At 40.2% G+C, this 13,824-nt stretch overlaps 1 protein-coding gene across 2 annotated transcripts in view; it reads right to left on the bottom strand.

Moving 5' to 3' along the window:
• Nucleotides 1-4,870: 4,870 nt before the first annotated feature.
• The window catches only part of RHOT2 (ras homolog family member T2), a 28,194-nt gene continuing 19,240 nt past the window's right edge, over nt 4,871-13,824 (bottom strand). For both annotated transcript variants that reach the window (XM_063430767.1, XM_063430768.1), the window contains exons 12-19: nt 13,388-13,472; nt 12,849-12,991; nt 12,516-12,616; nt 10,316-10,446; nt 9,127-9,204; nt 7,732-7,854; nt 7,347-7,543; nt 4,871-6,744 (exon numbers count right to left, since the gene is read on the bottom strand). In XM_063430767.1, the coding sequence (XP_063286837.1) occupies nt 6,627-6,744; nt 7,347-7,543; nt 7,732-7,854; nt 9,127-9,204; nt 10,316-10,446; nt 12,516-12,616; nt 12,849-12,991; nt 13,388-13,472 (976 nt within the window). In that variant the 3' untranslated portion in view covers nt 4,871-6,626. The remainder of the gene's footprint in view (nt 6,745-7,346; nt 7,544-7,731; nt 7,855-9,126; nt 9,205-10,315; nt 10,447-12,515; nt 12,617-12,848; nt 12,992-13,387; nt 13,473-13,824) is intronic.

Raw genomic sequence — 13,824 nt, 5'->3', positions numbered from 1 at the left:
GGGAATCCATAGTCACAAAATGTAAATCATTATTCCCTTTCATTTACTGGGTCTTATTCGTAACACCGAGTTATTTTGAAATTAAGTCCAAATAGCACATTCAGTTGTTGCTTTAGCTAATCTGGCAAATTATTCCTAATCAGCGATTCTTGTCTAAATGTTGTTATTTAGATTGCAATTAACAGCTACTCTGTGTTTAGTGAACAAAGCCCACTTTGAATCGAGCGGAGGAAAAGCGACTCCATTTTATAAAACGAATGAAAGTAGCCAATATGAATATTGATCGAGTGTTTTAGAAATGCTAGAATTCTGCAGATCACTTTATAGAGACCCTCGTCACTCAGCGTAATTAGTCATATGGAAGCCAAGTATTACTTGGCAAACCAGTAGAGAGAGAGAGTGTGTAATACAGCTGGGATATAAAACTGCCAAGTAAGGCACATGGATAATTCGATTTCAAGGAGATTTTAGAAATGTATGCAAGCCGCCACTTGTAAGAAAAAGAAAATGACTCTACTTGCTTTAAATCGATGCAGCCAGTGCAAAGCATTTACAGGGAATTTACATTTGATTAATTAAATTGAAAAAAAAACAAAAACACACTAATCTTCCTTATTCCATTTATCACGAGCGTATGAGGTTTTTAATGCTGACATTATAAGGGTTAATTTAACAGCTTACTGTCACAGTATTGACAGTATTGATAATAGGAAGCAATGTCTGTGACTTGTTACTAAATGAAAAATGTGGCCAATTGTTTTTCGTCAATGATATTGGAAGAATTTGTAAAACCACGCATCACCAGTTACCTAACTGAAATGGCCAGTATCGGATTCACAATATTGAACCTTAACCCCTTAAGGACCAAACTTCTGGAATAAAAGGGAATCATGACATGTCACACATGTCATGTGTCCTTAAGGGGTTAAACAGTATTGTTTATTGTAAGGGCTGTGGTGTAAAGAGTCCTTGGATACAGTATCTCCTGTTTGGACAAAACAACCGAGGGATGATATCCAAGGGCTCCCAGCACAAAAACCACTAGAATCATTTTTATTATGAGAATTTATATAACGCCAAGTTAATCTGCAGCGATTTATAATTATAGAATAGGGATAACGGACAAGTAGTTGATATACAAATTAATAAGAGGCAAGAGGTGAAGAAGATTCTGCTCAACCGAGCTTACAATCTATGACAAAGTAATGAAGACAAAGAGGGATAATAGCATGTCAGCCGGGTAGGAATTGATGGATAAGATGCCGGTGTGGAAATATGCTGTTAACAGTGGTGTGTGGAAGTACTGTATAGTGGCAGGAGAGAGGGAGCTGGGCTTTGGAGGTGAGGGAACACATGGGGGCAGTGAAATTAAACATAGTCATCCAGGAAGAGGTGCGTTTTCAGTGACTTCCTAAAGGACTGGAGCCGGGAGGGTGGGGGGAGGATATGATGGCATGGGGTAACGACTTCCATAGGAACGGGGCAACCCTGGGAAAGTCTTGCAGGTGAGAGTTGGCAATGTGGGAACAAGCAGATGTCAGGGTCATTTGCACAGTGAAGGGGACGAGAAGGGGTGTATTTGTTCAATAAAGAGGAAATATAGTGAGGAGTGGAGTTAGTGATGGCTTTGTAGGTCACTATTAGGGATTATGAGCGCTTCTACTTCCCAAACGACTGAAGACTCATACAAGACCCCCAAATAAATGTGTTGCCAAAATAACCCTATCAGCGGTTATGTTGATAGGAGGTTGATGGATGAGTGGAAAGAATCCCTCTAAGGAAGCGGTTATTTGAGAGACCCTGCCAAGGACAGGATGACTGCCTCAGGCCACGGATCCACCTAACCAGGACACTGAGATCCACTTCTGTTGTCCTAGCACATCTTTTCTAGCTTCCTATCATTCCTTACCTTTATTTTATCCTCACCTGCTCCTTCCACGTCTCTTTCTTTCCCTTTTCCATGTCTTCACCACCTATATATATTCTCCCATCCCTTTATTAATATTTAACAGTACATATATTTACATCTTTCACATTCTCTATCTGCAGGTGTAAAGGATTCCTACACAAGTCTAATTTTTAGCCGTTTGTTAATTATTTGATCACGCCAGTCGGTGAAGCTATGGTATGTGATCTTACATAGTGTATTTATTTCTTATTTTTGGTCGGTTCCCTGTTCTGAATTAATTTTCAAAATAAAGAACTTTGAGAAACGAACGTAAAACACAACCACAGAGTCAGGTTTGTGCAGGTAGACCGAGGTCCCAACAGTGACTGCATTGAAGGAGCACAGAAGGGATTATTATAAATGCTGCTGACATTTAATCTTACCCACATGCCCCCATGTGGCCATATATTGCATTGCAAATAAAAATAAACCTAATTCCTTATTTTTTTTCCTTATAACTAAAGTCCAACTGACAATTAACTGTCCCTTGTCCTTTATTAAATGGGAAGGAGAGACAAACACAAATGTATAAATAAAGCACAGAAATAGCCTGTAATATTAACGGGGCACTCCAAACAAAAACACAACCTATACCCATTTTACAGCTTCTTGTGTCAAAGAACTGCATGGATTTCCCTGAATTTTTAATTTTAAGTTTTGCTGCATTCTGGTACTTGTAGTTTAGCTGACAGACATAAAATCTGATAATTTAACTGAAACTCCCACAAGTATTGTCTCAGAAGTCTGCTTTGTAAGGTTTGAGGGATACGATATATATTCAATATATTATTTTATTATTATTATATTATACATTTTTAACCACTTGAAATCAAGGTTTAGGTTTGAGCACAAAGTGTTTGTCCAGTTTTGTTGATTTTCTTTCTGCTCATAGAACGCTGGGCAGGGATTTACGGGATGAACTCAGCACTTTTTAAAGGATTGCAACATCTTGATTAACTGATCGCTAGTGTGTGGACGGTGCTTTCTCCAAGTCAATTAGAGTCTGGGAATTGATTAGAATGGAGGAATTGCAAGGAGTATCTTTTGTAATGGATTAGCCATTTTAAATCTATACCATGCATAAAAAAATAGAGTGCCGCTGCAGGATCCAGCTTACAACCATCCATGTAGATATTGCAATATTATACTCAACCGATCAGTTTAACATAATGTGTGTTTTTATTTGTACCATGGCATATTGGAATTTTTTAAATATTTGTTGGTTAATTCAGTTTAAATAGTGTTCAGAATTTTATCAATATAACAATTACGATTGAGATTTAAAATAAACACATTTTTGGACAAAACTCAAACATACCTATTTGCTTCCTTTACACAGTTTGTTTGGGTCAGAGTTCTGCAGAAATCTCCTCTCAAAACTGATCGTTATTGCCCTCACAGCAAAGAATCCCTACCATTAATACTGCTCAGGTAGTGTGTGTTATAGGAGGTGTGGGGGAGCTACAGAGGTTGTGCTGCTCAGGTAGTGTGTGTTATAGGAGGTGTGGGGAGCTGCAGAGGTTGTGCTGCACAGGTAGTGTGTTAAAGGAGGTGTGGGGTGATGCAGTGAGCATGTTGCTCAGGTAGTGTGTGTTATAGGAGGTGTAGGGAGCTGCAGTGAGTGTGCTGCTCAGGTAGTGAGGGTTATAGGAGGTGTGGGGGAGCTACAGAGGTTGTGCTGCTCAGGTAGTGTGGGTTATAGGAGGTGTGGGGGAGCTACAGAGGTTGTGCTGCTCAGGTAGTGTGTGCTATAGGAGGTGTGGGGAGCTGCAGAGGTTGTGCTGCACAGGTAGTGTGTTAAAGGAGGTGTGGGGTGATGCAGTGAGCGTGTTGCTCAGGTAGTGTGTGTTATAGGAGGTGTAGGGAGCTGCAGTGAGTGTGCTGCTCAGGTAGTGTGTGTTATAGTAGGTGTGGGGAGCTGCAGTGAGCATGATTCTCAGGTAGTGTGTGTTATAGGAGGTGTGGGGAGCTGCAATAAGCGTGTTGCTCAGGTAGTGTGTGTTATAGGTGGTGTGGGGAGCTGCAATAGGCGTGTTGCTCAGGTAGTGTGTGTTATAGGAGGTGTGAGGAGCTGCAATAAGCGTGTTGCTCAGGTAGTGTGTGTTATAGGAGGTGTGGGGAGCTGCAATAAGCGTGTTGCTCAGGTAGTGTGTGTTATAGAAGGTGTGGGGAGCTGCAGTGTGTGTGCTGCTCAGGTAGTGTGTGTTATAGAAGGTGTGGGGAGCTGCAATAAGCATGTTTCTTAGGTAGTGTGTGTTATAGGAGGTGTGGGGAGCTGCAGAGGTTGTGCTGCACAGGTAGTGTGGGGACTTGCAGTGAGTGTGCTGCTCAGGTAGTGTGGGGGAGCTGCAGTGAGTGTGTTTCTCAGGTAGTGTGGGGAGCTGCAGTGAGCGTGTTGTTCAGGTAGTGTGTGTTATAGAAGGTGTGGGGAGCTGCAATAAGCATGTTTCTTAGGTAGTGTGTGTTATAGGAGGTGTGGGGAGCTGCAGAGGTTGTGCTGCACAGGTAGTGTGGGGACTTGCAGTGAGTGTGCTGCTCAGGTAGTGTGGGGGAGCTGCAGTGAGTGTGTTTCTCAGGTAGTGTGGGGAGCTGCAGTGAGCGTGCTGCTCAGCTAGTGTGGTTATAGGAGGTGTGGGGAGCTGCAGTGAGCGTGTTGTTCAGGTAGTGTGGGTTATAGGAGGTGTGTGGAGCTGCAGTGAGTGTGCTGCTCAGGTAGTGTGTGTCATAGGAGGTGTGGGGAGCTGGAGTGGTTATGGTGCACGAAGTCACAGTGAGACAATGGCAAAGAATGGAGTCACTGATAAGATGAAACCCACCTTCTCTGGTGGACAAGGATGATAATATTCTGTAGTTCTCCAGCATCTTTAATTCCTTATAGAAATAATAGTTTCACAATCTCTTATTGTTAATAATAACAAAACAAAAAAATCAAAACATTATTTTATTTGTTGACGGACAAACTGGTTACAAAAAAGTATCAACAAAGGGTCCAAGTCAAGTAATTTCATTGCCGTATGCACAAGAGGTATTTAAACTTCCAGTTCAGAGTTTTGCAATTTTGCAGCATTACTTCGCTCTAGCTGTAGCCTTATAATACCAATCTGTGTTAGGAATTTTCATCTTAATGTATTAAAAAAAAATCGATATATTTAACTTGCCCTCCCCTGGACCTTCATCCAGAACGTGATCTGAGAAAGCTCCAACACACAAGGGACCTTATTCGCTAGATACAAAAGTGGAGTGAAATAAAACCAGAATTTCACATTTTGGCTAAAGTAACGGACTATAGCGTGGGGCAGAGCATATTTTTTTTTTAAATCAGCTATTGTTACCTAAATGTTTAAATTCAGTTCCCTATAGTTCAGAGTATAGGGAGGGAACCCCACAGATGTATCAATCATTCCTAGTGTGTGTATTCTGCTTCCTGGGACCAGCTAACCCTAAGCCAGGGATTTGAGGGAAATTGACAATTTAAGGCAAATAAAAAAAATCCAACACTGCTTTTTTTTGGCCTAAAACATACAATCGTATTGACCACTATTGCCAGTTTTGTGAATAACACCCAGTTTTATTTTATGAACTGGATAATCTGTATCAATTCACAAATGATGAAAGTATTCTTAAACCTTAAGAAAGAGCCATAAATACTAGAATTCCAGATCCAGCTGCCTTTCAATGTGAAAAACAGCAGCTGAGATTTTATCATTTTGATTAATCTAATTGAGTTTTGAGGCTTTGAAACCTCTTGCTTCATATGAAAATACTGTGTGCCTTTCAATTAACAGCCCTGCCAGCGCGCTCATAAAATTGCTTTTAAAGATCATCCCATGATCAAAACCGGTAGGGAGTTAGGACTATGTTAAGAATCCCTCTAGTAATCAGTCCCGAGATCTCTTAATAATATCAAAGTCAAATGAACATCATCTGAAAAATGATTTCAATAAATTCCGCCCTGTTCCACTCACATGATAATGTAGGAAGACTTTACGTAATCACAAGGTTTTTGACTCTGAAATATATTTTTGCGTGGTTTGAGAGATTTTCAGACAGAATCAATAGGCAAAAATAATTCATAAATAAATGTAGGACTTGATGATGTACAGCTCTGTCCCCAGGCTGAGAACCAATCTGTGCATGTTACTGGGCTAGGATAGGACTTACTGATGGCCACCATCAATAAAGACTTCAAAGTCTCAGAGCTGGGAATCTCACGCTTGCATTGATTTGTTAGCTATATTCCTCTGGAAGGGACAGGTTAGTGAAGACAGAGAGAAATCAAGGCAAAGACAAGGTGTATTAAAATCCAAATTGGGCAGGAAGACCAATGCTTCCTTTTCACTTTGGTCTGTGTGGGATTGTTTCATTTAAAAGACTGATGAATACACGAGTTAAGACAAAAGACACGGTTAAAAAGCAAATGGGGGGAAACAAATTGCACCTGCCAAAGCATCTTTCCCTACCAAGGAAGTGGGACTAAGAGGCTTCTTAGGCATTTAGGAAGAGAGTAAAAATGGTATATGTTAATTCCATGAGTAACCCAGTGCCTGAAATGCAGGCAGTTGGAGACAAACAGAGATACGGATATAAAATGCACTTGGTTCCGTTTGTCACAGTGATTAACACTGGAGGCCGTTGAGCCGGCCGGCTGATTTTAGCAGTTTAGAGGGACCGCTGCTAGTTACTTGCTCCGTAGAAGTGCTTTGTAGAGTGTAAATCCCACGACGGCCGCAACTGTGGCCCCCAGAGCCACTCTTAGCCAGAAAGAAGCTGTGCTGAGCTCAGTGTCATGAAGGTGGCTGAAATGACACAAAAACGAGAACATCACTGTAAAAGGATTCTGGGATAAGGATTAGCTACACTATACAGAGTCTGTTACTGAATACTGTCAGAGTGACCAGCTGAATTCTACCCGATATACCGTTGGTCTCAGAATATTGCTAACACTACAACTTCCAAAACATGACTCATTCACAGTCTCCAACCGTGACATTCATTTACTTGTTCCAGAAAGTGGATCGGAAACCGGCGTTTAGGTTTCCATTTTCAGCACAAGAGGCGATTACAAAATGCCACAAAATTACAGAGTATCAGCATCACAGAAGAGAAAGCTTCATCGCTGCATAGGAACTGTAGAATTCTATTTAGAGGAAGTTTGCTTCAGAACATTAAAGGCATGAGGCTGTAAAGCCAAAAGGGTAATTACAGCAGAGGTGCGCTGAGTGGCTCCTTCACATGTTTTTGCCTTTATTTCTTCCTTCACAATAATCCCTAATCTTGAATTCGCCAACTATTACTATCACCTAATATATTGTCTGTGAGGCTAATCTCCATGCTCCCCCCACTGTACACTCCAACTTCCTAATTATGGCAGCTTTCCCTTCAATCACCCAGTACGTACGGGAAGGCAGCAGCTGTGGCGAGCTTGTTGTAGATAGCTTTGTCGAGGCTCCCTTGGCAGGAGAAGTGATAAGGCGGGGGCAAGCGATGCTTGTGGCAGAATTCTGCTGGCGAGATTCCGTGCTGCTGTTTAACCTCCCCAAGGTCCCACTTACACCCCACAAACAGGCAGGGCGTCTGACTCTCCATATAATGTTGCTGTAAAGGGGACACACAGAGGTCAAGATTAAAAAGAAAATGCTTTAAGACCGGACACAAGAAACACTCAAGCACAGGAATTGGGTCACAATATATTGCTGAATCTCTAGAATTCCGTGTAAATGAGGTACAAGGAAACCTAGGACAGCCGTTAAAGAAATCTAACAACAAGACATGCCTTGTCTCACCTTGTATATACTGGCACAGTAATTGAAGGACTTTGGGTCGCTGACATCATACATTAGACAGGCGACATCACATGCAGCAGCTGAGGTCTTCAGAAACTCTGTGTCCACATCTACCTCACAGAGCTGGAGAGACATATAGAAAGACAGAGTAAATTCCCCCCGGGTGTCAAGTTATAAGGAAACCCACAGAAAGCTGCTGCTGATTAATCCGAACTTTGACCCACAATACCCAATACAATGTAGCACAATGAGGTCCGTAAAACAGCGTTAGAAATGCCATTTCAAATGCAATCTGTGAAATTGTTACATTTTGTCTCCTAGCCCTCCTCTGGCAATAAGATATAAATCTATCTAGCCGGTACAGTAACATGCCTTATACGGGTCCTTCGTGGCCTGACACAATTAAGCAATATAGACTTGAACAAAACACTATTACACAGTAACAACTGATGTGTTTTTTTTTAAATTCTAATTCCTTTCAGAATGAAGCAAGAACAGTCTCTTCGATAAGACATGAACCCCTATAATGTAACAATACAAAATAATAGTGATGTATGTTTCATGCAGACATCATGGGGCAAAAATGTATTGTGGTATATAAGCTGAGGCTATTCCTTTAACTATATAACTAAAGTGACTAAAGTGATATAGAATTGACAATGCATACAATGAGATTCTGCTAGATTACATATCCGACGTCTACATTTGTGTTTCTATGATCATTCTCTGTGCTAGATTTCAGACAGAATGGGACCTTGTAAAGGAATCAGATATCTGGTATTTAACACAGCCTCCAGCTGTTTGACTGTACAGTATGCGAAAAAAAAATGAAGCAGAATATACCAAGTCGCCTTAAGTAGGTTTAAATGGAGATAGGATGGGTGCATTAAGGAGTGTTTTGTTTTTTTAATGTGTCAGAATTCCAAGTTATCACTAACAAATCTAGGAATTATTTTACATTATGGTTTATCTTCCTGAAGGGAATCTAAGGCAAAATGCACTGTAAACCGGCTTCCAGATTGTAAGCTTTTCTTCTGATTGTATGACAGTTCTCTCCCCGAGGTTTATTCACGAAAACAAACTGAAGTGAAGTGAGATCCAAATTGAATTTTTGGGGGCCTAAAATACCAAAGCAGTGACGATCAGAAATTTTTAAAAATCCACTGTTTTGCAATATGTTTTTCAACTCACTACATTTGAGAATTTAGTGAATAAACTCCATTATGTGTGATATAAGCCAATAACAGTCAAGTTACACAAAAGTGAAATGGATACAGGCTATAGTAACTGTAAAGTGTGAATGGTAAAATAGTATCTGTTTACACAACAACTTGGAACCAAGACACTATATATACACAACACAACTAGGACCGCTTCCTCTATGTTAATACTCACAATAAGGTATTTTTCTTGTCCCCCGACCAGCACTGTGTTTACAGAGTAGAATGAAGGCTCCCTTTCGTTCCGCTGTTCCTAGAAAAGAAAGAATTTGTGCGAATGTAAAGAGGAAATAGATAAAAGCAGAATGGTGGTTATGGGTGTTGAAGGAATAGAAAATAGATCAGAGTAAGACAACAAAGACAACCCGAGATCAGTCCGAAGAACGAGTTTTATCATCTAGACCAGGTCTCAGCAACCTTTGACACTTCAGATATGATGGACTAGAACTCCCCCGATAATTTGCCAGCATGCCAGCATTATGGCAGTAACAGCATTATTGTAGAAATAGTCCACAACACCCGCAGTGCTGAAGGTTGCTTACCCCTGTAATCTAGACTGTGGGAATGTTGGCCACTACAGACACAATCTCAAACTGTTCAATATAGAATTCTATGGAGAAAGTTCGAAAATCAGAACCAATTTGTAGCGGTATTTTAAAAACAGTGAAATGTGTCATTTCTTAAAAACACACAAATAATCCAATGCATATATTCTGTGTCGCTTTCTACAACATTAAAGAGCTGTAAGAGAAGACCAGTGGGGAAAAAAAAAAAAAAAAAAAAAAAGAATTCTTCACCGGTTAAATTTTTAAAAAAATAAATAATAATAAAAGAAAAGTGCTAACACAAAAAGCAAGCAAAGAAAAGAAGATGACAGAAAAGTCTCAGAAGTAATACATATTGGAAAAGGTTGTCAGTATTGATCATTAATGCCAGAAAAAAAAAAAATCCCCAAAATACAAAGGTTATTCGCTTTTAAAAACCCCAAACTAAAAAAAGTTACTTGTGCACTATTCTACATCCTTTAGCAGACTTTTAGCACCACTCCGATGGCCATAGTAGAGAGAAGGTGCAGGTAAGGGTTTTAGGTTTTATGTATTTGGCTTTATGAATACTATAGCCATTGCTGCTGCCCAAGAGTAGTGGGAGTTTGAGTGCATTATTTCTGTGTATTCGCTTTGTTAAATCTGTCCCTGTGGATGTACCGGTTACCCTGCTCCTAACCAGCTCAGGACAGTTTCTCAATATTTAGAAAATATGTGCGTTGTTAGGCTTACGCAAGTTGTACTAGCACATTATAATTGAGGATTACTGTAGCCTGACCCCAGTCTAGGTGTTGTGAACCAGAGATCGGATTCGCTTACCTCTAATGTCTGCCCCAAGAAGGCTTGCAGGAAGGCTGATTTACCAGTTCCCCGGGGGCCGATGACTTTACAAAGAAAAACATTTCTCTGTGTTTGTCCTTTTTCCAGATCTATCCTCTTCTCTCGGGTGACTGTGGGAGACAGAATTTACTGATGGAGGAGACAGACAGGAGTTGGAGTGATTTGTGTACCTGATAAACCGCCAGAAAGCACGAGTTAAATAAATGTGTTGCCAACAGAAGAGTGAGGCAAAGTTTTATATGTGCAGCAATCACCATGGGAACCAATCAAATGTTCCTGCTGGAGCCACTGGTTTCCATGGTGACAAGCCCACTTTTAGAACACTTTAATGAATTTCCCTCCTGTTTTCATGTATAATTTCTCTTCTTTTTATAAACACAGATAGTAAATTAAATAAAAGGCATCATTTCAATGGGCACCAGGCATGGGATGGCTTCTTCATGAACATAACTATCTCCTTGATGTATCGGTGCAATGCAGTCATCTAGTTAGGACCTATTTAACCTTGAAATGTAGACTCCAGTATGCAGAACTGCACAGACTTTGTTCTGTTTAGTAACCTCGAATACACACAAAAAACACAACCTACAGACATTTGCGGTTGCTTAAGCATTTACCTCGAGTCAATACTATCATCCCTGGCTGAAATTGCAGCTGTGAGTCTTTTGATGCTAGTCTCTACCGGCTTTGCACACCTGGATCCCATTGTCAGGTTGGATAAGGAACAACGAGGAAAACCACATTTAAATTCTTTGTACAGTTTCTCAATCAGACCTGACTGGATCATTCCAAGACATTCCGATTCCTGGATTTAAACTGTTCCAGAGTGTAGGTAGAGTGATTATTTGCTGGCAGGTAATCCTCTGCCCCAGTCTTTTAGTCTAGAACTGTGCAATACTGAGGTCCATCCACCTGTCCCTAAATCCTAAGACATGATGCTCCCTACGCCATATGTCACCACTCAGACTGCTTTCTTAGCTCTTTTTGTTTCACAATGCTTTTTAGATATCTTAACCTCTGGGGCATTCCAAGTATTTGCACTGAGACCATGTTATGGGCAAATGCAAATATTACAAGTTTTAGAATGAAATGTTGTATTTCTTAAACTGTGTACTTTGTCTTTAAGAGATATTGCAAATTGACATGGTGTTAGAAATGGAACATATTGTTTTTCGTAGATGTTTCTTTAAGCAATAACCTCAGTGCATAATATGTTTGCGCCATTTTGTCCCAGACGAATTACAATAACAATCATGCATAAACAAGCTTCAAGGCTATACTACGACTCTTTCAGTACACAATATACCGTGGTAACCCCAAGTTAATGGAACTTCCCCAAATCCGGGAATCTCCCACGACTGTGCACTTACGTCTTAGTATCAACAACAGATAAGCTATTCAGACTTTAAGATGCCATCTTGAACTAAGTCAGGAAAATTTCCATGACGTATGCACCCTTTAGTTATGGCCTTGTATCTTTGCCAAATTAAGGGAGGTCCTAAATTGATTTAAAGTAGACAAGTTACTTTTTCATTTATGAACTATGGTGACTCTAAAATGAAGACACCTAAGGTATAAATAGGTGTACTTTTAAATGTTAAGAGACAGAGGAGAGACTTGGAGACAGATGCTGCTCCATCTTAAAATGACAGAGAGGCTGACATGATGACATGTTCAGAAGGGTATGTTAACCTATTAATGATATTTGCAAGCATTTAATTTCATCTTATAAACTCTGCTATAATGGATTTGATATGTCTATATTTATATTTTTATATAATAAATATCTAAAAGACAAAATCTATTGCTTCCAATACAATCCTTATTTTATATTGTATTCTCAATTATTTATATATGTAAATAGAGGATATCTTACTAACTATATAAAATTATGGCTAAGATATCTGTATGGTTAGCCCTACTAAGTTCTATGCTTTAAGACATTATAGTGGTAAATAAGGGAACCGCCAGCGGTTACAACCATGTTAAGCTATACATGCACACGGCTCTGAAGGCAAAGAGTTGCACCGGATTTATTTACACATTTCATTGAAATGAAGATGAATATGTATGCAGTCAATATTTTGCACCTTTAAAGGGCTATGCTCAAAAATGGGAAATAATTACACAAGTTGCTGAGAAGGTGTGAAATGGACAGTAACATGGGATTGCTACATACCTGTAATTGCTTGTGTTTGGCTCTCTTGATCGCAAAGGATGGGGTATCCCAAGTAACCAAGATATTCCAAGCATCGATGTACCTCTAAATACGCCACCATCCTGCCATGGACACAGAGATATTGAAAGAGTAAACACCCATCCACTGGGACAACTGGCATCAGTTAAAAAACAAAAAAACAAAACAAACACGATGAAAAGGGATAGAAAAAAATAGCTACAAGTAACATCAGGTGAAAATACAGAAAGTAGAATTAGTGTCGTTGTGGCTTCCAGATATAGTTAGCTATCAGAAAAGCCATGGATTGAATGAGAAGAGGGTCACAGAGCTTACGTCCACTGGCAGAGGTAGCCATGCAAGGGCAGGAAGCCATTCTTTGCCATACACACAGTGCTGGACTTCGGACCAAACGGCGTATACGGGAAGACGCTGAAAAAACTCTGCAACTCTGCTGGACTGAGTGCGCCATCACCATCCTAGAGAGAGGAAATAACATCCACCTGTTTAGCACTCGGCACGGACACCATATTGCATTATTTTAGGAGCATTGCCCAGGTACCATACACTAATATCTGTATGCCTCCTAGGATAAGGGTTTCCCAGAATCTCAATCCATCCAGGAGCCTCTCGCTGTGAGAAACACTCAAATCCTTAACGATTTCACAATCAGCAAAGTAACTGAATAAACAGATTCTAAATATATAAACAAATCAGAAGATCGAAGAACTATTCTGATCACACCCATATTTATATCATGTCCTATTGTCACAAATAGTGAATTTTATGGAATAACAGTTTACATATTTGAACAGGAAATATTGTGTCCCTTGATGTTTTCCTAAACAGTGTGTCATGCTCTTGGTCAGACTTACCAAGTCGTGCTTCTCAAACACCTTCTGCAGGAACTGGTAGCCAAAGTGGTTCAATTCAGTAGATGAATCATGAGGGACACGCAGCCTGCAGGGGAAGGAGGGTACATCAGTCAGACAGGCAATGGGACGGAGCAGGTAAAAAATGGCACGATAATAAGAGAAGAAGAGGGTACTTTTACGCAACTACACATTGTGGGGCAACCGGTGTCCCCTGGGTATTGTACAGTACAATCTCCAACAATAAGTGAATATTCCATAATCACAAGGAGAAGGAAATCATTTTTTATTTGAACTCTTACAACCCTGGTAGACACCTAGAAGCGGTCATGCGAGATGTTGACCTACTTTTTAACAGCCAACCACATGACGCCCTGTGAGTGCAGATCTTTTTGCCACGTTTTACCAAAGCAATGAGGGAATTATTTGCTAAACTGGGA

This window comes from Pelobates fuscus, chromosome 8, assembly GCF_036172605.1.
Source record: "Pelobates fuscus isolate aPelFus1 chromosome 8, aPelFus1.pri, whole genome shotgun sequence".
Classification (NCBI taxonomy): Eukaryota; Metazoa; Chordata; class Amphibia; order Anura; family Pelobatidae; genus Pelobates; species Pelobates fuscus.
This window is presented reverse-complemented; position numbering and strand designations above follow the sequence as displayed.